The sequence below is a fragment of the Strigops habroptila genome, chromosome 18, assembly GCF_004027225.2.
Source record: "Strigops habroptila isolate Jane chromosome 18, bStrHab1.2.pri, whole genome shotgun sequence".
Lineage (NCBI taxonomy): Eukaryota > Metazoa > Chordata > Aves > Psittaciformes > Psittacidae > Strigops > Strigops habroptila.
The window spans coordinates 4,809,981-4,836,993 of record NC_044294.2 but is presented as its reverse complement, the minus strand read 5'-3'; the positions used below and the strand labels follow the sequence as shown (position 1 = coordinate 4,836,993).

The window sequence follows — 27,013 nt, the reverse complement described above, 5'->3', positions numbered from 1 at the left end:
CGCAGCTCCAAACGCCTTCAGAGTTTAGGCCTATTTTGAGATGTGGCTTGATTGAACCTCCTCTCTCGCTTCTCACCCAGGCCCTCGGGGAAGCTGCTCTCAGACAACAGCAAACCTTCCCTCCAGGCTGCTGTGGCTGTGAGGGGCCTGGGCCCCTCGGGTGGCCGCCATCTCCCCCAGCACCACCAAAGCACTATCGCAACCAACGTGGCTGCAGGCTGAGCTCAGCCCACCCTTCCCGTAAACACTCGCCAACGGCTGTGGTGTTTCTTAGAAACCTCGCCGCAGAAAAGGTCCAGCGCAGGGCTGGGTGCTGACAGTCACTTGGGTTCTGCCTTTTGCTGGTGATTTTGTCCCCACTGGGCTTGTGCTGCAGGAAGGGAAGAGGGGCATCGAGTCCCCTGACAAGATCCTGCTGCTGAGCACCATCTAGTCCTGCCCAGGTACCATCTTGTCCTGCCTGGGCACCATCTTCTTTTTCCAAGATACAATTTTGTCCTGCCAAGGTACCATCTTGTGGGGCCAGGGCACAATCTTGTTCTTCAAAGGTACCATTTTGTCCTTCTAAGGTACCATCTTGTCGTGCCATCTTGTCCTACCCGGGTGACATCTTGTCCTGTCAGGAACCATCTTGTCCTGCCTGGCTGATCAGATGCAGCCAAGTTTTGGGTACTGGAAAAGGAGCAGTTCATGTTTGATCCCCTGTGCTCTGGTTTTCCTGTGCAGTGAGATCTTCACAAGGCCAAGAGCCACCAGATCTTTCTTTCATCCTTTTCCAAGCTTTGGTGCCCTTCCTCCAGGGTAATGTTTGTTTCTTATGGTTAGGAGGGGGTTAAGCAACCCCAAAACTGAAACAACAGCTCCTGTTTCACACTGAAACAGCCACTTCAGCCAACCTGAAGTGACACATAGCACGTGTGCATTTGAGTGGTGAGCAGGTTGCAGGAACAGAGATCTCACCCTGCCACCAAAGCTGTGAGACAAACAGGTCCGACAGACCGTCCCTGGAAGACATTTTCACAGGCTAGTCTGCCTCTTGCTGGTGATTTTGTGCCCACTGGGCTTGTGCTGCAGGAAGGGAACAGGGGCATCGTGCCCCCTGACAAGATCCCACTGCTAAGCACCACCTAGTCCTGCTCAGGTACCATCTAGTCCTGACAAGGTACCATCTTGTCCTGCCTGGGCACCATCTTGTTTTACATAGATACAATTTTGTCCTGCCAAGGTACCATCTTGTGGGGCAAGGGCACAATCTTGTCCTTCTAAAGTACTATTTTGTCCTTCTAAAGTACTATCTTGTGGTGCCAGGGCACCCTCTTGTCATGCCCAGGCTCCATCTTGTCCTGCCTCGGCGCCATCTTGTCCTCCCCGGGTAATATCTTTTCCTGAGGGGGGACTGGCACTATCTTGTCCTGCCCGGGCACAATCTTGTCTTGCCTGGTTACCATCTTTCCCTGCCCAGTTGCCATCTTGTTCTTTTAAAGTGCAATTTTGTCCTGCCAAGGTACCATCTTCTGGGGCCAGAGCACAATATTGTTCTGCTAAGGTCCCATCTTGTCCTGCCCAGGCACCATCTTGTCCTGCCTGTGTGACCAAGTGCAGCCAAGTTTTGGGTGCTGGAAAAGGATCATGTTTGATCCCCTGTGCTCTGGTTTTCCTGTGCATTGAGATCTTCCCAAGGCCAAGAACCACCAGATCCATGTCCCAGACCTCTGCCATGGGGAAAGAACCATGGCAGGTGAGATGGGAGACCTGAAGATATGCAGCCGCAGCATCGGCTGCCCATTGCTCCGCTCCATGCTGCCCATCACCAGCACGTTGTGGCATAGGGATTGCACACACGGACTGGAAGAAGGGAAAAAGCCTTTTCACCCCTTGTTTCTCCTTGATGGGGAGTTCACTGCCCTTTGCTAGGTGAGGATAAAGACATCACTCAACCTGAGAGTTCCTGGGGCTTTTTATGAGGACAAAACTCCACTTATTCACTGTAAAAAAGCAACTGCAAAACCCTTTCACTGTGTACAGTTGAGTCAAATTTAGCAGCTTCAGCTAAAGAAACATATTTTTAAATGGGCTTATCAGAGTATTTCTTTCATCCTTTTCCACGCTTTGGTGCCCTTCCTCCAGGGTAATGTTTTTGTGTTCTCAGTCACCATGTTTCTTACAGTTCGGAAGGGTAAAGCAACCCCAAAACTGAAACAACAGCTCCTGTTTCACACTGAAGCAGCCACTTCAGCCAACCTGAAGCGATGCACAAGCGCGCGTGTGCGTTTCGGGGGCAACCCCGGGAGCGGCGAGGCTGAATGAAAAAGGGACAAAGTGAGGAATAAGCTCCCCGCGGCGGGCTCGGACGCGGAGAGCCGCGGTCCCACCGCCGAGTCTGGCCGCGGGGATGCTGCCGCTGAGAGCGGGGGGCGCACGAGCCCGGGCAGGGGCTGGGCAAGACCCGCTGCGCCGCTCCGGGGGCTCCCGCGAGCCCCACAGCCGCCGGCCATTGGTCGCGGCCGTTGAGGCCGGTGGCAGCGTGCGCCCGGGGCACGCGGAGGTGATGCCGTTGAGAGCGGGGACGCGACCCGCAGCCCCGGGTCTCCTCCCGCCGCCTCGCGGGGCTCCCTCCCGCGCTGCTCCGCTCGCCCGCTACTGGCGGTGGCGGCGCTGGGCGGGCCCAGCCGCTGGCTCTGGCGCAGCAGTGCCGCCCGCTGGCGCTCCCCGGCCCGCCCCCGGCCCCCGCTACACCAGGTGCGGCTGGGGGCCGCGCGGAGCTGCTGCCCCGCAGCTGCCGCGGCCGCCTCCGCCCCGGGGCTGCCCCGCCCGGCTCCGGCCGCTCGGCCCCGCCACCGCCGGCCCCGAGCCACCGGAGCCCGGTGCGGCTGCGGAGGTGCCGGGACCGGCCCCACTCTGGCGAGGGGAGCGGGATGCTGCTCTCGAAAATTAACTTGTTGGCCCATCTGCGCTCCGGCACCGGCGCGGAGCTGCACGCCGCGAAGCTGCAAGCGGGTAAGGGCGGTAACGGCCCGGCTCCGCTCGGCCCGGGGCGGCGGGTAGGGGCCGGTTGGGGCCCCGGCCGCAGCGGTAACGGCCGCGTCTGGCGCGCAGGGAAGGAGAAGGAGCCCCTGGAGCAGCTTTACCGCGTGGGACCGCTGCTGGGGAGCGGCGGCTTCGGCTCCGTGTACTCGGGGGTCCGCCTGTCCGACAGCGCCCCGGTAAGTGGCGGGGCTGGTGGCGCGGCGGGGGCCAGCTCAGCCCAACGCTGCCCTTGGCTTGCAGGTGGCGATCAAACACGTGGCTCGGGACCGCATCTCCTCGTGGGGAGAGCTGGTGAGTGCGGGGCCACCGGGACAGCGGGAGGGGAAACCGGGAGTCACCGGGGGACGCGGAGCAACGGGGCGGGGGGATGTCCGGTACCGGTGGAGCCGGGCAGGGCGGCACCATCGCACCCCGGGGCAGGGGAGCACCTGGTACTGTTGTGGCCAGGCAGGAGGGCATTGGAGCATCCCCTGGATCGGGAAATGCCCAAGCACTGTAGAGGCCGGGCAGGGGGATACTGGAGCTTTCAGTTTGGGGGATGGCCGGTACCAATGGGGCCGGGCAGGGCAGATCAGAAGTAACCCCGGGACAGGGGGCACCGGACCCCCAGCGCAGCATCAGCCTCGCCTGTAACGGTCGGTCCTTCCCCGGTGCCGTGCTGCCATCTTCCGGCACTGGCGGCTTTTTGTTACAACCCAAAGTTTGTCAACAAGAGTCACGTGCTGGCGATGGGGTGGCGGTGACACAGTGTGTGTGTCCCCGTGGGGCCACTGGTGCAGGCTCTGCCATCCCGGGCGTGCTGGGATGAGGATCCCGGAGCAGGCAGCAGCATCCTCCTGCTGAACTGTGCCTGTATCCTGTAGGAATACGTGTGTACAGCCCGCCAGAGTGGGTCCGCTAGCACGCCTGTTCATCTGGTCGCGCTGCTCTATGACATGGTCTGTGGGGACATCCCCTTCGAGTGCAACAAGGACATCATCAGCAGGCAGCTCTTCTTCTGGCACCGGGTCTCTGTCGGTGGGTACCCAGCTTCGTGGCACTGGGGAGAACGGGGTTTGGGAGATGGCTCTGGCCACACGAGCATCCTGCTCTGAGAGCTGTGGAGGAGGCTGATCTGCCTTGGTCAGCTGGAGGAGGTGGCACATGTCCTGCCATCCTGCTCTCCTCCAGCACGGCTCATGGAGCGGGAGGTTTGGTGTGGCTCTGAGCACACCCAGCATGGCCTGAGCACTGCGGATGGTGGCACAGGGTGGACAGGAGCCTCCTGCAGTGTGTCCCAGTTCTCTCCCCAGAGTGCCAGCACCTCATCCGGTGGTGTTTATCCCTGCACGCTTCCGACAGACCATCCCTGGAAGACATTTTCAACCACACGTGGCTGCAAGCCCTTCACCTGCCCCAGGAGCCAGCCGACATCCACCTGCACAGCCTCATCCAGGAGCCTGGCAAGTGAGAGCTCCGGGCGGCTCCTGCCAGAAGCAGCAAAGAATCCCAGACTTGTCCTTGTGAGCACAGAACTGAGCAAGGATCATCAGATGGGACCTCGCACAGCTTGTCCTGGACCTTGCAAGTTCTTCCAAGTGCTGGCAGCCACCATCCAGCCCAGCTGCCCTGGAATTCTGTTTTGATTTGGGTTTTGGTTTGGGTTGGGATTTTTTTGGGGGGTGGGGGTGTAGGGTGGAGTTTCATTTTATTCATTTTGTGGTTTAGGGGGTTTTGTGTTTGGGGGTCAGGTCCTTTTTTGGTGGGGTCAGACACTTGGGAGCCAAACCACACACCATCCATCTTTCCTGCCCAAAGAGACTGTCAGGACAGATGGAGCCCAGGTCATGGACAGAATGAACTCAACAAACCTTTCTAGGGATGGTCCATAGACTAAGGGAACGATGTCTGTGTGTATATATTTATATATGTATATAATTTGTTGTACAGTTGTTAATAGTGATAAGATTTAACCTTTTTTCTTGTTGCTCCAGTTTTTTAACTTATTTTGGGTTTTAACTTACTTTCATTCATTTGTTGTTGTATTTTTTTAAAGAGTTCTAGCTGGTGGGCAAAGTTATTTATTTATTTGTAATTCCCATGGGATTCCAACTCCTACAGCTGCTGATCTCCTGGTTTTCCATTTGGGTCTTCCCTCCATGTGTGTCCTGTGTGTAGGATTTGTGTTAATAGTTCATATTGTACAGGGGAATACAGAAATCTTACTTTCTTATGTGGTTTTACATAAAACCAAACCACTTGATGTGATGGAGCCATCCCTTTATCGCGGGGTGTGATGAAGGATGCTGCGAGCGTGTGGGGTACCAAGCACCACACCACAACTGCTGTGGGGACCACCAGTGTGTCTCCCACTGAGGTGGCTCTGAATGTCCCAGTAAAGCAGCACAGGGAAGGCTGGATCCATCCCTCTGCAGGGACACTGGTGGGATCTGGCAATGCCAGCAGAATCTCATGGAATTCTGCTGTTCCCAGGGGCTCTAGCTGTGGGCTGGAGAACCCTGGGAACAGCACCAGGGAACCTCACCTCATGACGTGAGGACGGGGTTGGGTCAGGTCATGGGTTTCCAACGGCCGCCGGGAGGGATGGGCTGGGGTGGCCCCAAGTGCAGCTTGTGAGTATGAAGATGGGGCTGGCCCTGCTGTGCCAAGGGGCTCTAGCTGGGGAAGGGGCTGAGGAGGGAATCCAGGGGGTCCCAGAGGCAGCTGCCTCCAGCAGAGAGTAGCCAGTCCCTGCAGCAAGGATCTCCCTGTGCCATCCCTAACAGAGCACCACCAGCATGCGGTACTGGGAGCTTGATGCCTCCATCAGCTGCACGTGTGAGCCGCTGGAAAACCTCGTGGTTGAGGAGTGTGGAGGTGCCTGTGTGGTGCATCTTCCCTCTCTTCTTCCCCATTCCCAATCCCCGGGCTGCTCCATGACCCCAGGAATTCCTGTTGTGCCTGGGCCTTTGTGTAATGAGTTGGACGATGGAAAGGCCCTTGGCTTACCAGGCTCAGGGGACTAGTGTGTGTACGGGTGGGTAATGAGCAAGTCTGACTTAGATTTGAGTTTTAGGCACTACTGGAACTCTGCTGCAGTGTATTTCCACTCATGTCTTTATTGGTTCTATGAACCACGAAAAGAAATTAAACTTATTAACTTCCTTCCAAGCTCATGCTTTTCCCACCCCCCTTTCCCTGCCCTTTACCTTCCTTTTGTACTGTTTTCTAGACAATTCCATAAAACTGGCTCTAGGAAGAGCTGAGTGAGGACTGCCCCAGCATCAGCTTTGGCAGCATCAGCTCTCAGCGTGCTTCCCCTGCTTACGCTACTGGAACACCACATGCAAGGTGAAGCCTACTGAATACATCAGGGTTGGTTGAGACCAATCATCGTGTTGCACTCCCGCTGCTTCAAATCAAACCCCAACTGGCACTTCCCAGCAAGACTAAGAACGCAGTAACAAGTTTAATGTACAAACCCAGACACTGCTGTATGTGGACAGCACTACATCTGTGCCAGCAGAAAGTAGGATCCTGGTGGGTAAATACACTGAAGGCCTTGAACGTTCCTGCCCCTGCTCTGCTGAAGCAGAGGTGCTCAAGGCTCCGGGTCAGGGATGTGGCTGCAGTCCCATGCCAAACTGCAGCAGCGATGGCCTGAAGCCTCCCTGCAGTCCCTCAAGGCTCTCCACAACGCTCCTGCAGGAGCTCCAGTCTCGTAGCTCTGCTGTGACTCGTGAGGTTCACAACAGGAAGCTTGTTTCCATTTCTGTCTTCTCTCGCTGCTCTTAGGACACTTCAGTGGAAGATGATCTTTTTATATTTGGAATTGGGGATCTGTCCTCGTGCCTTCAGCCTCCTCACCGCCTCCCGCATGTGCTTGGGCTGCAGAGGTGGCAGCTCCCCCCATTTCTCACACACATCCAGTGCTACACATCAGAAACCAAGAAGAGTTCCCATAAGCAGGACAGTTAAGCTTAGCCCATCTCCTACTGTTTGAGCTTTAATTTTAGAGGCAACAGTTAACATTTTTGCTTGGGGTTTACAGCTCACATTTTGTTAACACACAAGAATGAAACTGCTTTGTGAGCTTCTCTTTGAGAGAAAAGTCAGTCCTAAGAGCATCAATACCAGACCAGAGTAAACCACTTAGTTACTAAGGAATATCCTGGTTGGAGCCACACAAGCACTTACGATTTAAACCTTCTGCTTTAAAGCCACCCCTGGGCTGGATGGTGTGTTTTGGGGTGTTGTGTATGGCGGTGACAGAAGTGAATTTATAGACCAGTTTCTCTTCTATCATTTCAAGTATCATTCACACTTCCTGCCAAGGACATGAAGCAGTTAACCACAGGAAGCAACCAAGGACAGCACTGAAGCTGCTTATCCAAATCACCTCAGGCAACACAGCACTGCAGAGACAGCAGCAGCCCCTGCTAAGGGTGAGCCAGCACACACAGGCCATGTTCTGCCTGACAAGTCTATACAAACTGCTTGGCAGCAAAGCCTGTGCCTCTTCCTCCTCCAGCCCAAGCAAGCAGGGACACAGCTGGGCCAGCCTCCCAGCCCAGGTCCCAAAAAGATCTTGGCTCATCCCATGAAGGGAGAATATTACAGGTTTAAGAGGCTTAAATATCTGATTTCCTTCTGGGCTGAATCTATCCACAGCAGTACCAAGAGAAGATCCTTACTGCCCTGTTGCAGCCTGCACACAGGGTGACTTGCAGAGCAAGAACTTCTAAGTTCTTCTCCTCAGAAGGGATAAACCAGGAGCTCAATGATCACCAACCTCTGCTGATGGGTGAGCAGTGACACCAACAGGGTTAGAGGGGACTAATGGCAACACCACACACCACCCTTCTCAGCCTGGCTCTTAACCGCAGTGTTTGGAAGGTCAGAGGGCCCCGCAGGGCAGCAACCAGAAAACATCCAGCCTTGCTCCATGTCCTGCTCTGCTGTATGCAATGAATTCACCTCATTTTTTTCCTCTTTCTCCTCAACATCTGCCACTTACCTTCCTCCACCACCTCCCCAACGAAGACCTTGGAAATGCCGGACATGGCAATAACCACGTTCTGAGAGACAGAGGTGCCAGTGATGGACTGGATCAGCTGGACAAGAGGAGGACAGTCAGCTGAGTGAGGTACACATGGCAATGGTGAAGCATTTTAACTCATATTTAGCAGTTTGAGCCTGTCAAGTATCAACCAACAGCTTATGAAACACGCAGAACAGCAGTGACTGATCTTTAGAATTAGATCTGGGCACGTGCTGGCTGTCAAGGTTTTAGCTTTCCTCATCCAGCTGCTGACCCTGAACCAGCCACTGCTCCTTCCCATTGCCTCACACCTCCCCAAGACCAGCGTCATTTAAGATAAACTCTGATTTAAACTGCATAAGCCATGCAAGGGCACCGAGCTGGGACATAAGGGGATCAGCTGAGCCGAGGACAATGGTCTGAGCCACAGGGGCTGAGATGCAACTGGAGGAGAGCACATCAAGGCCCAGATAAGACCCCAGGCAGGCTTAGCCTGCTCAGCCTGCTTGCTCAGCTTGCTCTGCTCAGACTCAGTCTGTGGTGAAGCATTACTCATGTCATACCCGTTTAATGGCAGCTTTGGGGAAAGCAGAGCGGCGGTACATCTCATAACGGTTCAACTGTTCTTCAGAAAAGGAAGAGACCAGTATTCTGCATGGAGAGAATTGATCATTTGCAGCAAAAATTAAAATACAAGCCTAAACCTCTTCAGGCTGCTGCAACAGTCCTGCAAAGCCCTTCGACCCTCCCAAGCCTCCTGCAACACAGAGCCAGGAAGGGGAAGGCAGTGCTCAGGTTTGTAACACAAAAGGGCTGGGCCTGTTCAGGAGGGATCCGGGATGGAGCTACAGCCATCGCTCACTGCAGGATTCAATCACAGAATCATAGAACCCCAGCCTGGTTTGAGTTGAAGGGACCTTAAAGCTCATCCAGTTCCAACCCCCTGCCATGGGCAGGGACACCTTCCACTAGAGCAGGTTGCTCCAAGCCCCTGTGTCCAACCTGGCCTTGAACACTGCCAGGGATGGGGCAGCCACAGCTTCTCTGGGCACCCTGTGCCAGCGCCTCAGCACCCTCACAGGGAAGAGCTTCTGCCTTATCTCCAACCTGAACTTCCCCTGTTTCAGTTTGAACCCATTGCCCCTTCTCCTATGGCTACAGTCCCCGATGAAGAGTCCCTCTCTGAACTCAATAATTACTGCACACTCAGCAGCAAACCCCGAGCACCGGCGCCCCCCGGCCCCGCTGTGCTGCAGCACTCACTGCATCTTCTGGATCTCATCCTCGTCCACCTTGTGCTTCTTCTCCTTCCTCTCCTTCAGCTCCAGCTTCACCTTCTTGGCCGCGGACGCCTGCAGGCTGGGGTCCTCCCCGTCCACCACCTCCCTCTCCGCGCTCCTCACCTGGGCGAGAGCGCAGCGGTCGGCTCGGCGGCCCCACGGTCCGCCCGGGCCCCCGGGCCCCCGCGTACCCGGCCCGGCCTCACCTCCCCGTCCGGCACGTCCCCCTTGGGCTCGCCGCCCGCGCCGGCCTCTCCCGTTTCGCCCTCGCCTGCCACCTCCGCGGCCGCCGGCTCCTCCGCGGCCATCGCGGGCCCATCGCCCGACGGGGACGAGGCCGCGGGCGGCGGCTCCTGCGCGGCGGCGGCCCCGAGCTCTTCCCGGCCCGCTCCGCCGGGGTCCGCCATCGCGCTCCGAGCGGCGTCGCCTCCTGATTACGCGAAGCGACGGGGCGAGGCGGGGCCTGTCGCCAGGACAACGGGTCAGCGGCGGGGGTAAGAAAAGGGGGGACTGGGGGAGCTGGGATCGGGACATGGGGTGGGAAGGGCTGGGAAAGGGGGGGACTGGGGTGGGGGAACTGGGGGGATTGGAGTGGGAAGGGGTGGGGGGACAAGAGCTGGGGAATTGGGGAGCACTGGGGTGGGGGCACTGGGGACACTGGAGCTGGAAGGGCTGGGGTGGGCAGGGGCAAGCAGGGGGTGCGGGAGGGCGCTGTGGGGAGCCGGGCTGGCGGCTGGGGCCAGGCCTGGCGGATCCCCTCCAGCCACGCGAGTCCTTTGCGTAGGACTGGGCTTGAAGCTGGATGTGAAAAGGAGCCACGTCACAGCCACAGCCCCAGTCTGGGCCCGGATGGGGGTGAGCAGTGACATGGACCTCCTCGAGGTATGGCTGTGGGTTTCCTGCTAGTTTTGTGTCTTGGAAGCTGGTGGAGGTTGGGGCAGGCTGGCACAGTCCATCTCTTCCCACCTTTCCTTTGCGCATGGTCCACTCTGGCAGCCTGGAGCACGGGTCGGGCTGGGGAAGCCCCTCCTTGGCATAGGGATTCTCGCCCCACCGCTTTGTGTCTTTGTTGTGCTGGAAAGTGGGATAATGTTAACGTAGGGATGATGCAGGATTCATCCCAGCATGCAAAGACCTGGAATTCCTTTGGCAAAAGGTGCTAAATAAGTGAAATTTCCAGCAGTGCCTTTGTGCATCCTCCTCCTCCCTGCAGTTTGGTGTCCTGAGTCCCCCGGCATGAAGGTAACACTGCGTGTGGAGACCCAAATGAACACTCAGTGGATGTGTTGGATGCCAAGGCTGTGATCCCTGTGTGCAGCACAACATGGGATCAGGATGAGCTCCCTTCACCTCCCTCAAGTGCAAACTGAACTGTAAAGGGCTTCCCCCAAAAACTGCTGGCACCAACCCATGCTCATCCCCTTCGAGGGGGCGAGCAGCCATCTGTGAGGACTCATACTGTTAATACTGTGTTCAAACGAACCATCTGGCCATATCTAAATGATTTTTTATGCTGGCTTGTAGCATTACGCAGTGGATAACGGCTTCTAACCACTTTGCTTCCTCGGCGTGCAGTGCAGAACACCGTGCGCCCCGAAGACTTCCCTGTGGGAAAACAGCTGCAAAACTGCTCGTGATTATTCATCCTCCCAATAAACACATGGAGGGAAAACCCTGGCAAAGATATTCCTCCGTTATATACACCCTCCTTTACATACGTTCCTCCTTTATGTGCATACCTTCTGTATATACCCCCTCAGCTGGCGCCCGTCTGTGGTTTACATCCAGCTCCTCCAATCTACCAGAGATCTGGGAGATGGAAAATCCTAGAGTCCTAGAATGGTTTGTGTTGGAAGGGGCCTTAGAGCTCATCCAGCTCCAACCCCCTGCCCCGGGCAGGGACACCTTCCACTAGAGCAGGTTGCTCCAAGCCCCTGTGTCCAACCTGGCCTTGAACACTGCCAGGGATGGGGCAGCCACAGCTTCTCTGGGCACCCTGTGCCAGCGCCTCAGCACCCTCACAGGGAAGAGCTTCTGCCTCAGAGCTCATCTCAATCTCCCCTCTGGCAGGTTAAAGCCATTCTCCTTGTGCTGTCCCTACAGGCCCTTGTCCAAAGCCCCTCTCCAGGTTTCCTGGAGCCCCTTTAGGCACTGGAGCTGCTCTAAGGTCTCCCCTTCAGGAGCCTTCTCTTCTCCAGGCTGCCCCAGCCCAGCTCTCTCAGCCTGGCTCCAGAGCAGAGCTGCTCCAGCCCTCGCAGCAGCTCCGGGACCTCTTCTGGACTGGCTCCAGCAGCTCCACGTCCCTCTTGTGCTGTTGCCCGAGAGCTGGATCAGGACTGCAGGGGGGGTCTCCCCAGAGCACAGCAGAGGGGCAGGATCTCCTCCCTGACCTGCTGCTCACTCTGGAGGTGCAGCCCATTACACGGGGGAGGTCTGGGCTGTGAGCACACACTGCTTTGGCCAACACCGGCTCCTTTCACCCTGCAGCGCGTTCCGGAACCCCACTTTAACATTAATCGCACGCTCAAGGAATAAAACGAACTAGAAGGAGCCAAAACCCGATGCGCAGAAACGGGCTCGTGGGGAGGAGCGCCTCGGGGGCGGGGCCTGAGCGAGACCACGCCCCATCCCCATCGAAGCCCCGCCCCTCCGCTGGCCCCGCCCCGGAAGGCCGCGCGGGGGGGCGTGGCTCGGCGGGAGGCGGTGGCGGGCGGCGGCGGCCGGGCCGGGCCATGGGGAAGGAGCAGGAGCTGCTGGAGGCCGCTCGCACCGGGAACCTGCCCGCCGTGGAGAAGCTGTTATCGGGGAAACGCCTCAGCTCCGGCTTCGGCGGCTCCGCGGGGGGAGGCGGAGGAGGAGGAGGTGGAGGCGGCTCCGGGGGGGGAGGCGGCGGAGGAGGCAGCGGGAGCGGCGGTGTGGGGCACCCGCTGTCCAGTCTCCTCAGGTGAGGCGCGGCCTGAGGGAATGGGGCTAGGGAGGAGGAGGTGGGGGTTATGAGCGGGGTCTGTGAGTAAAGGGGAGGTTGTATGGGCTGGGAGGGATATATGGGGCCATACAGGGCTTGGGGGGCTGTGGGTGAGGCAGGAGGGTGTGGGGTGTTGTAGGACTGTGGGGCAGGTAGGGGGTGTGGGGCTATGGGGTAGTGTGGATAGGGGCTGGAGGAGGCAAGAGGTTGGGGGTCTGTAGGGGTTTAGGGTTAGAAGGTGTGAGTTGGGGGTTGTGGGACAAGGGATTGTGGGGCTGAGGGGAATGGGGCAGGGGTTGTAGGGCAGGGAGGCAGCTGTAGGGGTTTGGATGTGCTCTTGGGGTGGAGCATCTGGGTGAGAGGCTGTGGGACAGCGAGGCTGTTGGAGGTCTCTGGGGCTCAGCAGTGTGGGCTGAAGCCCCAGGGGGCACAGATGTGGGCTGCAGCACTGCAGGGCTGGAGGGACTGAGGAGACCAGTCCCCGGGTGTCTGGGCCAGCGTGGGTCAGAGGAGGGGGTGCCTTGGGTGGGAGTTGAGGGCTCAGGGGATGGGATGAGATGAGATGTTGTAGTGGGCTGTGATGGATGTGGAGCACACAGGGGGTGTGAGGATGGGCTGGGGGAGCCCTGAGGGTTTGGTGCTGCCTGTGGGACCGGGGTGTGAGGAGGTTATGCTGGAGCAGGCTGGTGGTGGAGCCCATCAGGCTCGCATGGCCCGAGGTGAGGAGTTGCTGTGACTGGTTGGCTTGGAGAGGACAGGAGGCTCTTTGGAGTGGGCACTTCCAGGGCTGGGTGCCGCTCAGGTGTGGCGTGTCCCTTGGGGATCAGACTGCTGCAGGGTTGTGGATGCTGCTGGTTGCCATCTGTAGCTGCAGACTGGTGTAACTGAGAAAACGTGATGTGTTTGGAGCAGGACTCTGGGTCAGGCTGCTGACTGAAGCCAGGGCATGTGTATGTTCCCACGGTGAGGAGAGCTGCTGGATGGCTTTAATGGAGCAGATGTGCAGCTGGGTGCTGGACAAGGCATCCTCTCTGCTCTTGTCCTTCCTCAGTGTAATGTTCGTGGCTTGCAGAGCTCCTCTGCTGTGGTTCTCGGTGGTGGCTGGTGGGGTTTGGGGCTCAGCACCCTGCACTGGGAGCTGTGCTGGGGCTGCACTAGCAGATGGAGGGCACAGTCGTTTGCTTTAGCATTTAAAGTACTGTGCTGTGTAATTTGCTCTGTTTTGAAGCTTTGAGACCTTTGTTAGTTTTTTTTTCTCCTCCCCCTTTTTTCCAGCATCTCCCAAGGAAGCTACTTGCTGGAGCATTTCTTGACTTGCAGCTTTTTGCCATTTCAGCTGCTCTGCTGGAAATGCTGCTGTTCCAGTTCCCTGAGCAACTGGTTTATACTGGGACGGGGGAGGAGATTAGAGTCCAGTGCTGAGTGACACTATCACTGTAAGACCTGACTGTTTAGAGGGATATGACTTGCCCATTTGTGGCCAGATTTGATCCATTTTTCCTTTCACAGAACCTTTTCAGCTCTCTGCTGTTGCTGACTCTGAGAGCTGGTTCTTCCCCAGTGCACACGTTGCTTCTCCAAAATGTAATCTCAGATTGAACTTTATTCTCTTTTAATACATTAAATGCCCTGAGCCCTTGTTTTGAGTGAGAGATTGCTCTGATCACTTCAGGCTTGTCTGCGTTAGGAGGTGGATGTACTTGCAGGGTGTTCAAATTAAAGTGGAGAGGGTCAGTGGAGTTAAACAAACACCAGGAGTGTTATCAGCCTCTTGTTCTAACAGCTCCGCTGCACTCTCCGGCAATGCGTGGTGATGACACAGCGACCCCTTTTCCCTGGTAAGAGAAGTGCTTGTGATTCCAGCTGATCTGGGGAGTGGGGCAGGCTTTGATCTGATCAGTTAACATGGTTTTCCACGTGTAAATGTGGTTTTGTGTCCGAAGGATGGTGAATCCCACTGCTGTCATTCATCGCTTCTGTGTTCATTAACTGTCTGAAATGTCTGTCAGTGAGACTATAACGATCCCCTTCTCCCACCAAACTTCCCAAAACTTCCCAGTCCCTGAACTGTTTTTTCCCTGCTGCTGAGTAATGTCAGGCTTTTTGCATGCTCGTAGTGGTAGTTCTTGTCCTGGAGGTGTGTTGGTGTTCCCAGCATGTTGGGAGTCATTGCAGCGCATCCTTAACTTGCTGTGTGAAATCTGCTGCAGCATCCCTGGATTTACAAGAGTTTGCATGCTCATGGATGCTCATCCCGAGTGTGACTGCAATCCCACGTGGATCGTGACCTCTCTACCCTGTTTGTAGAGCAGTGGCTGCAGTATTCCTTAATCTCTGTGTTACAAATGCCAGGCAGTGACCATGGGGATAGTCTGTGGTCACCTCTGGCAAACTGGCCGTGCTGGGGGAGCTCAAGGGGCTGTGGTTGCAGCACTGGGAAGTAGGAGGTAGCTGGGGATTGTCCCAGGGCTTGGCTGCTGTGATGAATGCTGCATGTTAGATTTCCAAAGTGGACTTTTAATGATTCAGAGGTGTTATGATTGCTTCCAGTGTTCTGTCAGCTTGTTGGGTTTTTACTTTGGCTTAGCTGACTCCACCTGAGAAGATTTCTGCTTCTTTTACAATGATGAGGCTTTTGTGAGAAGCAGCTGCTAAATGGAGCTGCGAGGGGAAGGCTGGTGATGGTTTGGGGAGCAGCTGGGACACGCTGGGCAGGTTCAAAACTGTGTTCTGTAGTGTGGGCTCAAGCTAAGTGACTGCGCAGTGTCCTGTGTGGCTCTGAGTTTCTAGTAGCAAATACACTCCCTTGTGTCATAGAATCATAGAATCCCAGACTGGTTTGGGTTGGAAAGGACCTTAAAGCTCAGCCAGTTCCAGGGCAGGGACACCTTCCACTAGAGCAGGTTGCTCCAAGCCCCTGTGTCCAACCTGGCCTTGAACACTGCCAGGGATGGGGCAGCCACAGCTTCTCTGGGCACCCTGTGCCAGCGCCTCAGCACCCTCACAGGGAAGAACTTCTGCCTTAGATCCAACCTGAACTGTTTCAGTTTAAACCCATCACCCCTTGTCCTATCACTACAGTCCCTGATGAAGAGTCCCTCTCCAGCATCCTTGCAGCCCGCTTAGTACAGCAGCAAAACGTTGGATTTTGAGGATTGAGTTGCCAAAAAAGCCAGACTGAGTTTCAAAGTGGCCTAAGTGTATCTGAGAAGAAATTTGGGCCATTGTCTCCTGCCTGTGTGTCACCCTGTCTCTGCTGTGGTGTGTTTTCCCCCTGCAAAGTGTGGGATGAACTCCTGCCCCTGATGCCAAGGCTGGTTACTGGCTGCTTTGCTCATCTCTGGAGGTGCATGATTCCTCTGGAGCACCTTTGCCTGTGGTTTCCCTGTGTCCCAGGGGCAGGGAGGATGTGGCAGTAAGTTCTCCACAGCAGGGTGATATTTAATTATAGCTAACTTTGCCTTTCTATCCTCCTTTACAAATGACTTCAAGGTTTTGGAAACAGGGAATGTGACATTTGCTGCCTGACACTTCATGGAAAGCTAAAGATTGGCAAATTAAAGGGACCTGGTGTTTGGGAGGAGGGTGGAGGTGACAGGAAAGACTCTGCTCAGTGTCCACCCCTCCTTCCCCAGCCTATGGCAACCAAAGGTGTGCAACAGGTCCGGAACAACTTTAAAATTTCAAGGTTTTCTCTTAGATATCTTGCATCTTGATTTCCTGATGATTTTTAGATGCATTTTCTAAATTAAAACTAGTAAATATGGCCTGGACCCGTGCCCAGAGAAAGCCATGGCGCAATGAAGCGGAAGCGTTGATGGAAGGAGTTGATGGGGAAGGCCAAGGTGCTTCACTTGGTGGCTCCTTGTCAAGGCTCTGCAGTGCAGGAAAGCTGCTTGAACAATAGATGTCATCAGCGCTGGTGGGTTAAGAGATCACAAAATAGGTATCTGGAGCAGGGATTTAGTTCTTTGTGTGTCTGATAAAGCTGCATCTGAGAGAATTGAGGTTACAAAGCTTTCTCATGGAGACTTGGAAGTACTTACCTAAGGGGTAAGGCTGCTTTCCTCCTTGCTCACAAGTGAGTCCTGCTGCAAATTTCTGGCCAGAATGGCCTCATGTCCTTTGGAGCAGCCAAACACAGTTTCTTAGTTGGGCTCCTGTGAAAAGCATCTCTGAATCCCATGTAATTGCTTTGCAAAACCACCGTTGGCCTGCAAGACGAGAAGATGGCCACAGTTGATGGACAAAAGGCAGGTTAATTTTGGGGATGGGAAACTACCAATGCCAGAACAAGGGAACTTTTCTACTTAAGGGTTTCTTACCCCTAGTTTGTGATGGAGAAACCTGTCCTGAGCTTTGTATGCTTTGTGTTTTCCCTTCCTCAGAGAGCTTCTGTCAGCCTTCCTCTTTCTGCATGGTCATTTTGATTCCTGGTCCTGTATCTAATGGTGTCTCCTCATCAGGTTGCTGCTAAGCTGACCTCCCCTCCTGAAGCTTATTCCAGGAACAGGGACATGAATGCTTGGCTGGGCCAGCAGAGCTCCCTTTTCTCCACCTGATTTTGGGTCTCTTTGGTGTTGGCATGATATTTAGCTCCTTTTTAAAGTCTCACTGTTTGGATACCTCTTCTCTCAGGAACATCTCTGCTCCTGAGGGGCTGGTCCCAGCCTTTCTGTGCAGTTCTGCAGCGTTTCAGAAGTCTCAAAAATGCAGTGTTGGATTAGGTACAAAGGCATTTCCTGGAAGAAACACGTGTGTTTGTGGGCATGGTGTGGGAAGCTGCGTTCCCACTGTTAGCATAGAATCATGGAATGGTTTGTGTTGGAAGGGACCTTAAAGCTCCTCCAGTTCCAACCCCCTGCCCCGGGCAGGGACACCTTCCACTAGAGCAGGTTGCTCCAAGCCCCTGTGTCCAACCTGGCCTTGAACACTGCCAGGGATGGGGCAGCCACAGCTTCTCTGGGCACCCTGTGCCAGCGCCTCAGCACTCTCACAGGGAACAACTTCTGCCTTAGATCTAACCTGAACTTCCCCTGTTTCAGTTTGAACCCATCACCCCTTGTCCTATCGCTCCAGCACCCTCGTAGCCCCCTCCAAACACTGGAAGCTGCTCTGAGGTCTCCACGCAGCTTCTCTTCTCCAGGCTGAACAGCCCCAATGTTCTCAGGCTGTCTTTATATGGGAGGTGCTCCAGCCCTTGGTCATCCTTGTAGCCTCCTCTGGACTTGCTCCAACAGCTCCATGTCCTTCTTATACCTGGTAAGTGTTTGTGCTGAGTGGGGACTGCTCTGAGCTGGCACATGAAACATTTCGTGCCTTTTTTCTTTTCCAAAGAGAGCAAATGCCAGTCCACAAAGTTGTAGAAGATGCTCCTAGCAGTAAAGTCTGTGGAATGTGGTGTTTTATCACATAAACTTAACTGTCCCCCCATGTTTAGTATAATTTCAAGTGAACTTTGTCAATGTCTGAGGCTTTCATACTTCCTGCTTAGATCACTGAGCTGAGCCCTCTGGGTGTGAGACGTGCACAAACTCCACATGAAATCACCAAGTTCTGCAGGTAAGCAGGAAGCAAGTTGTGATAAGCCAAACGAGAAGGAAATGCAAAGACAATTAAAGATAAAGTCTCTCCCTAGGGGGTGAATGTGCCACTGGTAATGCTACAAATATTAGGCAGGAAAATAGGGCTCATGTGAATGAGGGAACACAAACAGCAGGTTGAGGTAAGGAGGAGGACATGGGGAGGAGGAGAAGCAGTAGAGGAGAGGGAGATCAATTTCTGGTTTTGCCAAAGCAGATGGTGGGGCTTACAAAGAGGTGGTGGCTTGCCAGGGTTTGGGGGAGGTTTGGCTTCATGCTGCCATCAAAGATCTGATCCATTTGGGGCCTGGAAATTTGTGGAAAGCCAGATCCAGGAGCCTGATGCAGGTCTCTGCTCCTTGAGCATACTCTGACCTGCCCCATTTGCAGAACATCTCTCATAGAGCATGGGCAAAAATGGCTTTTGGAGATCAGTGAGCATCTGGAGGTAACAACAACTTAATGTAACCACAGCTTAATGCTTGTTAGAAATGCTTTTTGAATCCGTGAGGTTTAGTGGGGTTTTGGGGGTGCTTCTGCATAGAGGATGCAGAATTAGGATTTCTTTTATTTATTGTTTTTTACTGCTTCACTGAAGTTAAAGGCAGGAAGCAACAAGCCAATCTGTGGCCTGAAATATCAAGCTGCATTCAGTAGGTCTTGCCAGGAGCAGTAAGGCATGAATTGTGTTAAAGCCAAATCTGCAGCAAAAGCTTTTTATGTTCATCTCTTGATGTGAGAAGACTGGATCTTTGTTGGCGAGAGGGGAAACTGAGGCTGCTGCTGAGCCCCAGCTTGGATATGCAATCTTCTGGAAGTGTATCGAGGAGAAACTTCTGCTGTGAATTAGGACTTTTTTGTATACATCTGTTGTGGGAAGGGATTTGGTTGCTGCTTCACAGAAGCCACAGCGAGTGTTCTACTCAATCTGCAGCACTTATTGCTGGTGACTATTTTGTTTGGTTTAGGAAACATGGTGTAATGGCTGAACACTTCAAGGAGCATCAAACACTCCAAATATGCTTAGGAGACAGGAAATTATTTCTAGTTTCAACAGAAGTGGAGTTCCACACTTGTTCTTGTGTGACTGGACGATTTAAAGGGATGATGTGTTAGTGCTACACGTTCTCCTGGTGGTGTGGGGTCTGGCTGCTACCCCTCTGCCTCCCGTGTTCCCATTGGGAAGGGAGGTCCCACTCCAACGGTGCAGCCAGCTGGGGAGAAGAGGAATTGCTCTGTACATAGCAAGGAAAAGGCTGTTTGTGGGTCTCTCCACTCTCAGGTGTGGTGTTATCACATTATGTGTGAGTAAGAGCAAGCCGTGCAGTGTGTGGCTGAGACAGGGAACAGCAGCTCCAAGGTCTGAGCTTAAGGATTGTGCAAAGGTACAAGCAGAACATTTCCCTATTTTCCCCCCACAGAAAGGAAGTTGCTCCTGGTTTCACATCAACCAGGGCTGTGTTGGAAATCACAACTGGGCCTTTCACTGCTCTTGGGGCTGTGATTAATAATCTCACCCACTTTTAAACTGTCTTCTATTCCACACCCTGCTTGCAAACAGCAAAGCAGGACAGAGCTCTCTTTAATTAGATACTGAACTCTGGGATTGCTGGGAGTATCAGTGCCACGGGCGTTAGGTGTGCACCAGCTCTGTTCTGTGAATTGTTTTCTAAGCACTTTTTAAATCATTCAGGAAGGCTGCAATTATTGGCAGGGACTCTGAAGTGTTTTGGATCTTTGGGATCTTCTAATTCAGCTTTGGAACGTTTTATTTGCTTGCTTTGGTCGGCATGATTCTGTGATTGGGGATGTGGCTGGGGTGGACTGGGGTTTTCTTGCCATAAGCTTGCTGTGGGGCCTCAGACAAGTCACATTATCCGTGCTCACCTCTTTTCCTTTTTAGAATGGCCTTGTTTTTTAGGTAGCACCCAGGGCTTGCTTGGAGTGCACAGGAAAATTGTTGTGTAGGTGGTTTTCCTTTCTGGGAAACTCCCTTGGGAGAGTTTTGTCCTGCTTCCTTCCAGACAGGCTGTATGCAGGCCGAGGTTCCCATGCTTGCTTGGCAGTGGACAGGAGGGGCAGTGGTGCTGTGGAGGAGCTGAATTAAACGGGTGAGGAGCTGGGAGCAGATGTGAATCAGTTGAGGTGTCACAGCCTTCGAGCCGAATGCTTCGAGCACAGCACGTTGGATAGGAATCTCTTAATGCTGAGTAAAAGTGTCTTAACTGTGTGGGCAGTGACTGATTAATCTGACATTGGCACTATAATATAGGTGGGTGTCCAGGCTGGGGTGGATTCTTCTGGCTGTTGGCTTTCCATCAGTCTTTACCCACATGCTGAGTCCTCCGGTGTCTTGGGACTTGCTTTCTTGGGAGCACCACCGTGTTTGTGTCAGATGGAGGGTGAGAACACATTCGCTTCATTCTTGCTTTGCTTTGAGAATTTCCCAGCAGAGTGTTTTGAAGCGCCAAACAGGTTTGGAATATATCCATATGCTCATACTTGAAACGCTCCATGAGGAGTTACTGTGGTCTAAGATGGGATGTTAGGAGTGGTAGGTGGGTTAGGATGTTAGGGAGGTCAGATTATGTTGAGGTTGTCAGAACCATGCCAGGCACTGCCTGGTGATGGATGCAGGATTTAAATAGCTGCAGTATTCCCATGTGTTCAGGGGCAGGGTGAGGAGGCAGAACTCCTGGGCTGCTTTTCCAATTGCTAGGTTACACTCCTTCCCAGGAGCATCCTTTTGCAGCCCTTAGCATTCACAAGACACACATAAGGCTTGTGCTCTGCCCCATCATGGGAGGAACAGTGAATTGCATTCATGACATGCAGTTTACTTACTTTCCATGCCTCGAAGACGACTGGCTCCAGAGCTGGCTGGAGGATCCCAAACAGCTCTAAGAAGCCTGAGGACTGAGAAGGTGCTTTGTGTTCGGGGTGCCTGCAGGAGCAGTTTGAGCTCTGCACTGGTGCTTTGGTTAAAATGCTGGGTGCAGGCTTGAAATTTGCATCTTGAAGACTTTAGGGCTGGCTTTGCTGGTGCTGGAATTAGCAGCTGCATTCAGCACTTGGTGCAGGGGGTGTCTCTGAGTTTACCTTGGGGGCAGAGTGGGTGCTCGTGACACTGGAGTGGGCTGAGTGGATGTTTGTGAGAATCCCCGACGGCTTTTCAATCTATATACCCCAAATTATTGTCCTACCATTGAGCTGTGTGCAGGCATTTCAGGACCCAAACCACAGCTATGCATGTAAACAAATATGGGATATTTGAGCAATGACATACTGACATTTCCATAGCTTCATTCCCCTCTATTTTTGTCTGCAGTCCCAAAACTGAAGAAATTTCACTGCAGATTTGAGTACATCCAGAGTGCTCTGTTTCGAAGCCAGGAGCTGTGCGATGTTCAGCTGGGCACTGAATGCTCAACAGACAGGTTTTCATAGAATCCCAGACTGGTTTTGGTGGGAAAGGACCTTAAGGTCCTCCAGCTCCAACCCCCTGCCACAGGCAGGGACACCTTCCACTAGAGCAGGTTGCTCCAAGCCCCTGTGTCCAACCTGGCCTTGAACACTGCCAGGGATGGGGCAGCCACAGCTTCTCTGGGCACCCTGTGCCAGCACCTCAGCACCCTCACAGGGGAGAACTTCTGCCTTAGATCTAACCTGTTTCAGTTTGAACCGATCACCCCTTGTCTTGTCGCTACCGTCCCTGATGAAGGTCCCTCCCCAGCATCCTTGTAGCCCCCTTCAGACACTGGAAGCTGCTCTGAGGTCTCCACGCAGCTTCTCTTCTCCAGATTGAACAGCCCCAGTGGTCTCAGCCTGTCTTTATATGGGAGGTGCTCCAGCCTCTGATCATCCTCTGGACTCTTACTAGTGACCTTTGCAGGTTACAGCTCAGCTTGTCCAGCAGGCAGTTGCTGAGAGTGGTGGTTCTGGCCTCCCCATCTTCTCTCCCCAACAGTCATTTGTGTTGTTGTGGGGCTGTTCCGGAGTGAATCACTCCAGCTGGCTGAGCTAACAGACAACTCTTGTTTCATGAGCCTGCACAGTTCCTAGATCCAGTAGGAGGGAAATGGCAGAAACCTGCAGGTGACAGCACAGAGGACAGCATCTCCCCTTCTCCTTTGCTTGGGGAGCAGTTGTCCTGCTGCAGCTCTCTGTGTAGTAATTCAGATCTGCATATGGACTGTCTAAACAGCATGTGTTGATGGAAGTGGAGCTGCTCTACTTCATGATGTAGGTCCTACTCTGGCTGATTAAGGCTGTTTGGCAGAGAGCTGAGATTTCTAAAGATGAGCGTGTGAAGCAGTATTTGATCTTTTAGGAGCAGCCGAGCCAAGAACCAATGTTCATTCAGTGGGATTTTTATAATGTAATGCATTGTTTTAGTGAGATTGAAAGAAAAAGCAGGATGTAAAAGATGTAAATGAAAGATGTGATAACAGAACAGAGGTAACACATGCAGTTCATCCTAGACCAAAAGGGAAAGCCCTCTCCCAGCTGCATTTGGACAAGGATAAGGCAAGTTCCTGAAGAATTGCAGCAGATAACGTGGGCTAATGCCTTGACTCTGTGTGAGCACTTTCCCTTACATGAGGAGCTTCCACTGAGCCACATTCAGCCTGTGAGTGCAGCAGGTTGTGGGGACTCGATGAAGATGATCTTTCTGCCTGCACAGAGGGTGCTCAACATCTGGTGGGTGCTCCATGCTGGGGGGGAGTGTTCTGGTGGGTGCTCAGATGAGCTTTGCCAGCATATCCATGGCTTTCCAGGCTGTGGCGGCCACTCCTCTGCTCTTTTCCACTCCACGGATTCAGCCACATCTCAGTAACACTCTGGCTACAGGAATCATTTCAAGGTGAAGTGTCCTCTTGAAATGAAGAAGGTGCTTTTGAATAAGAGTGATGGCCATTTCCTTGTATCACTGACAGCAGGTATGAGGTCCTGTCGTGCTGAGATGGCACTGTCACTGTCCCAGAGACCTCGCTCTGGAGTACAGCTTAGTCATGGAAATGAAATAAATCCTATTTCACAGAAACTGGTAAAAATAAAAGTGTTGAGGATTGGTTTGTTTCTATAGCAACAGCCTGGAGAAGCTCATACAGCTGCTTCTGCAGAAGGGAGAAAAACAGGAATTGAAATGTTAGTCCACCTGGGACTGTAGCTGTCAGCAATAGGAAGGTCTTTGATAGACTGGTGAAGGGGTAAAAAGCTCAATTAAAGACAGAGGGCAGGAAGATGTGAGCTGTGTTTGGAGAGGAATTGCTGCTGGAGTGTGTGAATGTGCCCTCTTCCTCTATGCCAGACCTGGGGAGCCTGTATTAGGTCCTCAGGGCTATTTATAGCCTGTTTCCCAAAGGATTGCTTTCTGAACTGGCCTGCCACCTCTCATCGGTGGGGAAATGCCCTGCTTAAAGCAAGGCAGAGCTTTAATGCTGTTCAGCATCTGAGTGTTCATCATTTTGAAACCTGGATTTAAATTTCCTTTCTGTCCTGCAGCGAATCTCCAGGGCTTGCTTGAGAAAGGGGCAAGGTTGAGCAGGGAATCTCTCTGTGGTGTGCACTGGGAGGTGACCTTTGAGAAGTTTGGATGACTCTGAGCTAAATTTTCTTGATTCCCCTTTAACTCAAGCTGAATCATAGAATCCCAGGCTGGTTTGGGTTGAAGGGACCTTAAAGCTCCTCCAGTCCCAACCCCCTGCCACGGGCAGGGACACCTTCCACTAGAGCAGGTTGCTCCAAGCCCCTGTGTCCAACCTGGCCTTGAACACTGCCAGGGATGGGGCAGCCACAGCTTCTCTGGGCACCCTGTGCCAGCGCCTCAGCACCCTCACAGGGAAGAGCTTCTGCCTTAGATCTAACCTGAACTTCCCCTGTTCCAGTTTGAACCCACCACCCCTTGTCCTATCACTACAGTCCCTGATGAAGGTCCCTCTCCAGCATCCTTGTAGGCCCCTTCAGACCCTGGAAGCTGCTCTGAGGTCTCCACGCAGCTTCTCTTCTCCAGACCCAATGTTCTCAGCCTGTCTCCATATGGGAGCTGCTCCAGCCCCTCATCATCCTCGTGGCCTCCTCTGGACTTGCTCCAACAGCTCCATGTCCTTCTTATGTTGGGGACACAGTGCTCCAAGTGGGGTCTCCCCAGAGCAGAGGGGCAGAATCCCCTCCTTCAACCTGCTGCTCACGCTCCTTTTGATGCAGCCCAGTTTTGATGCAGCTGGATGCTCCATAACAACGTGTGCCAGGGCAGAGTTTGCTGGAGATGTTTGTATCCTGGAGGAAAAAATCCAGTAAAGCATCCGGACTGCTGGATAAGGGGCTTGTGTTTCAAACTGGTTTTATCTGTACAGTGTGAAAATCTATGTGGTTTTCTACTTTTTCCTAAACCAAGAATTTTAGCAGGCTTTAGCACATACGAGTGTTAAGGTGGCAGTTTCCCCCACATTTAGTAAAGGTGAACTCCTGTTTGGGAGGCCCTGATATGCCAAGTGCCGAGATTATACATGAGACCATGTACATTGCTGATGAATCCCACCTTGCCTGGCTATTAGTATCAGTAAATACATCTGAAGCTAGCAGGATGTTGATGAAATTACAGAAGTTGCTTCTAAAACAGGAGTGTGTATGTGCACAAGGCTTTCACCAGGCTCTCGGAGAGAGTCTGTGCTATTTAGCTCAAGGAAAGTCAGAGCTTGAGTTCATCTTGTTTAGGTTTGGTAAACCCAGGTTACGTTAGTGCTCTTCCCTTGTTATTTATAGACATGGTTTCTTTTAAAGGGAAATTAAAGTTAAAAATAAACCCTTTTCCAGCTAAAAGGAAGTGTCTGTAGTGCCACATGCTAAGGACACAAGAACACAGCCCTATATAAAGTGAGTGCCATAAATTTTATGTAAATACATGATCTCATTAGATTTATATCTAATCCTATTGCCTGCTGTTTTCTGGACTCTTAGGGCAAACCAGGCTGAAGATGTGATAAATGGTCTTTAAATCTAACCTTGAAGTGGGTTGGAAATTGGGTGATATGACTTTTGCTTCATCCTAATTAAGACACTATGAGAAATCCTTTCAAGTTTGGCATCACAAAGTAAATTGCCTGGGTTTAAAATGTAATCTGATTAAAGAAGCCTGATAAGGTTTGAAGCCTGTCCATGCAGGGATGCAGGTGGGCTCCCAGGCCCTTCCTTACTGCTCTTAATTTCAGAATCAGAGCAAGCTTTTTAGGAAGCAGGAACAGGATTATGCTGAAGCCTTGAATTCTGGAGACTTTAAAGCTTTGCATTCTGGTCTTGGTTCTGTTGAAGGATTGAGAAGTCCATCAGATGACTCAAGTAAGGGACCATATACTGTGTGTTCAGTGCTGGGCCCCTCACTGCAAGAGAGACATTGAGGTGCTGGAGCGGGGCCAGAGAAGGGCACCGGAGCTGGTGCAGGGCCTGGAGCACAAGTGTGATGAGGAACGGCTGAGGGACCTGGGGGGTTTAGTCTGGAGAAGAGAAGGCTCAGGGGGGACCTTATCGCTCTCTGCAACTGCCTGACAGGAGGATGGAGCCAGGAGGGGGCTGGTCTCTGCTCCCAAGGAACAAGGGATGGGACAAGAGGAAACGGCCTCAAGCTGCCCCAGGGGAGGTTTAGATGGAGATGAGGAACAATTCCTTCCCCAGAGGGTGCTCAGGCATTGGAACAGGCTGCCCAGGGCAGGGCTGGAGTCACCGTCCCTGCAAGTGTTCACACATCGTGTAGCCGAGGCCTCAGTGCCATGGGTTAGTGGTGGCCTTGGCAGTGCTGGGGAAGGGTTGGACTGGATGAGCTTAAAGCTCTTTTCCAACCTGGTTGATTCTATATGTCCAGTGGACTTTTTTCTTTTTGCTAGTACTTCTTCCCAGTGTTTTTTCAAGCCATGGTTTCTCACTGCATGGTAGTGGCTGTCACATAGGAGTTGTTTAAATGACCTCAATTCATCCTGAGACCCCCCCCATGGATGACTTCTGGTTGTCTTAGAGTGTTGTTGGTACCTACCTTTGCATGATCTAAAGTGACTTGCATTCCTCTTGTGACATTGGGCTCTCTTTACAGCCTTGTGGAGTCTGAAGCCATATGTCTGAACTCCTGTGGCTCATCTCCATTGAGCTAGAAACAGCTGAAAACACAGAGAACTTGGCCATGCATAATTAGTGCTGGGTTTGGCATTTGGAGACTATTTCCTTTAACCTCAACAGGAATTACTTCACAGAAGGAGTGAAACAGGATGTCTTCTTGACATTCCTTTTTGCTGAGAATAAAGCCCTAAAAAGAAGAGAATTGGTTATAAAAAGCAAACTGCAGTCTTTGTGCTTGTCCAGTGTGGAGGATGTCATCTGAGCATGGGGTTGGGTGTCTGTGCTGAGGTTAGTGCTGAAACCACCCAGCGGTTGAGCTGCTGTGAGGAGTCCAGCCCCGCTTTCCTGTCAGGCCTAGAAAAGAGAGCCCAGAGATGCTCTAGGTTCGAAGTACAGCTTCAGAATGAAGATTCTGGGTTTCTCTACAACTCACTCATGCTTGACTTATGCTTTTTCTTTTAAATTCCTCAGGAAAGTTGGGTACAATTTCATGGTCTTCAGTGCAGCTCCAAGACAGTTATGGAGAGCTGCAAAAAGGACTTTGTGCTTTCCATCTCAAAAGCTGTCACTGTCAGTGGTGGGTAAGCTTTTGAAGCCATCTGAAATGCCTTAGGATCTTGGTAGTTCTATGGGTCTAAGTTGTCACAGCTGAGATACAATTCTTTGCTGGGATAGAGTTGCAATGACCCTGAAATTGTTTGAAGTAAGGGAGAGTTTTATCCCTGCACAAGTTTATAATTTAGGAGTCTGACTTGCATATAGACATTCCTCCTGTACATTAAAAATGGTAGGCTGGGAAAGGCTCTGCCACTAAAAGCAGCTCCTGGCTGGGAGAACTGTATTTATCAGAGGGGGAAAAAAAAGCCCAGAGCTGTTTTTATATGCTTTCAAATAAGTAGGCAGAAATATTTTAAGGGTTTTGGAACATATTATTTTATGTTGTGTATGTTCCCCAAAGAAAATACATTTTTTCTTGGTGAAGAAAAAAGCTGTTTGAGGCTGGTTTGTCATCTTGGGTGAAATCAAATGTGGC

General features: G+C 52.9%; 3 protein-coding genes and 1 long non-coding RNA gene across 14 annotated transcripts in view; 3 read left to right on the top strand and 1 right to left on the bottom strand.

The window, feature by feature from the left end:
- Window positions 1–2,717: 2,717 nt before the first annotated feature.
- LOC115602232 (serine/threonine-protein kinase pim-1-like) lies at window positions 2,718–5,269 on the top strand. Of its 5 annotated transcripts, XM_030473135.1 has the most exons (5): window positions 2,718–2,997; window positions 3,097–3,203; window positions 3,268–3,318; window positions 3,891–4,044; window positions 4,369–5,269. In XM_030473135.1, exons 1-5 carry the CDS (start codon window positions 2,916–2,918, stop codon window positions 4,650–4,652), a joined length of 678 nt encoding a protein of 225 aa, XP_030328995.1. In that variant the 5' UTR covers window positions 2,718–2,915; the 3' UTR covers window positions 4,653–5,269. The 5 variants fall into 5 exon arrangements, with proteins under 5 accessions (XP_030328995.1, XP_030328992.1, XP_030328991.1 ...); XM_030473132.1 differs by having other exon boundaries at window positions 2,801–3,203; window positions 4,369–4,984; XM_030473131.1 differs by having other exon boundaries at window positions 2,803–3,203; window positions 4,198–4,984.
- A 1,188-nt stretch (window positions 5,270–6,457) lies between these two features.
- Window positions 6,458–9,935, bottom strand: TAF11 (TATA-box binding protein associated factor 11). The gene is made up of 5 exons (XM_030473138.2): window positions 9,534–9,935; window positions 9,311–9,450; window positions 8,611–8,698; window positions 8,024–8,120; window positions 6,458–6,938 (listed from the first exon to the last, which is right to left on the bottom strand). Exons 1-5 carry the CDS (start codon window positions 9,732–9,734, stop codon window positions 6,808–6,810), a joined length of 657 nt encoding a protein of 218 aa, XP_030328998.1. The 5' UTR covers window positions 9,735–9,935; the 3' UTR covers window positions 6,458–6,807.
- Window positions 9,776–11,030, top strand: LOC115602234. Its single transcript, XR_003989631.1, has 3 exons — window positions 9,776–9,808; window positions 10,112–10,209; window positions 10,903–11,030. It is a non-coding gene; the product is annotated as an uncharacterized LOC115602234 (long non-coding RNA).
- A 972-nt stretch (window positions 11,031–12,002) lies between these two features.
- Window positions 12,003–27,013, top strand: part of ANKS1A (ankyrin repeat and sterile alpha motif domain containing 1A) — a 112,030-nt gene continuing 97,019 nt past the window's right edge. For 6 of the 7 annotated variants that reach the window (XM_030473120.1, XM_030473116.1, XM_030473123.1 and 3 more), the window contains exon 1: window positions 12,039–12,271. In XM_030473120.1, the coding sequence (XP_030328980.1) occupies window positions 12,060–12,271 (212 nt within the window). In that variant the 5' untranslated portion in view covers window positions 12,039–12,059. Of the gene's footprint in view, window positions 12,272–27,013 lie in introns of all 7 variants that reach the window. The other variant, XM_030473121.1, reaches the window with a different exon arrangement.

Coding starts and splice junctions, on each gene's coding strand:
- LOC115602232 (XM_030473131.1), top strand. CDS start 2,916: ATGCTGCTCTCGAAAATTAACTTGTTGGCCCATCTGCGCTCCGGCACC. Junction 3,204..3,267: donor GCCTGTCCGACAGCGCCCCG/GTAAGTGGCGGG, acceptor CTTGGCTTGCAG/GTGGCGATCAAACACGTGGC. Junction 4,045..4,197: donor CTGGCACCGGGTCTCTGTCG/GTGGGTACCCAG, acceptor GCTCTCCTCCAG/CACGGCTCATGGAGCGGGAG.
- TAF11 (XM_030473138.2), bottom strand. CDS start 9,734: ATGGCGGACCCCGGCGGAGCGGGCCGGGAAGAGCTCGGGGCCGCCGCC. Junction 8,121..8,610: donor CCAAAGCTGCCATTAAACGG/GTATGACATGAG, acceptor CCTCTTGTCCAG/CTGATCCAGTCCATCACTGG. Junction 6,939..8,023: donor TGGGGAGGTGGTGGAGGAAG/GTAAGTGGCAGA, acceptor TCTGATGTGTAG/CACTGGATGTGTGTGAGAAA.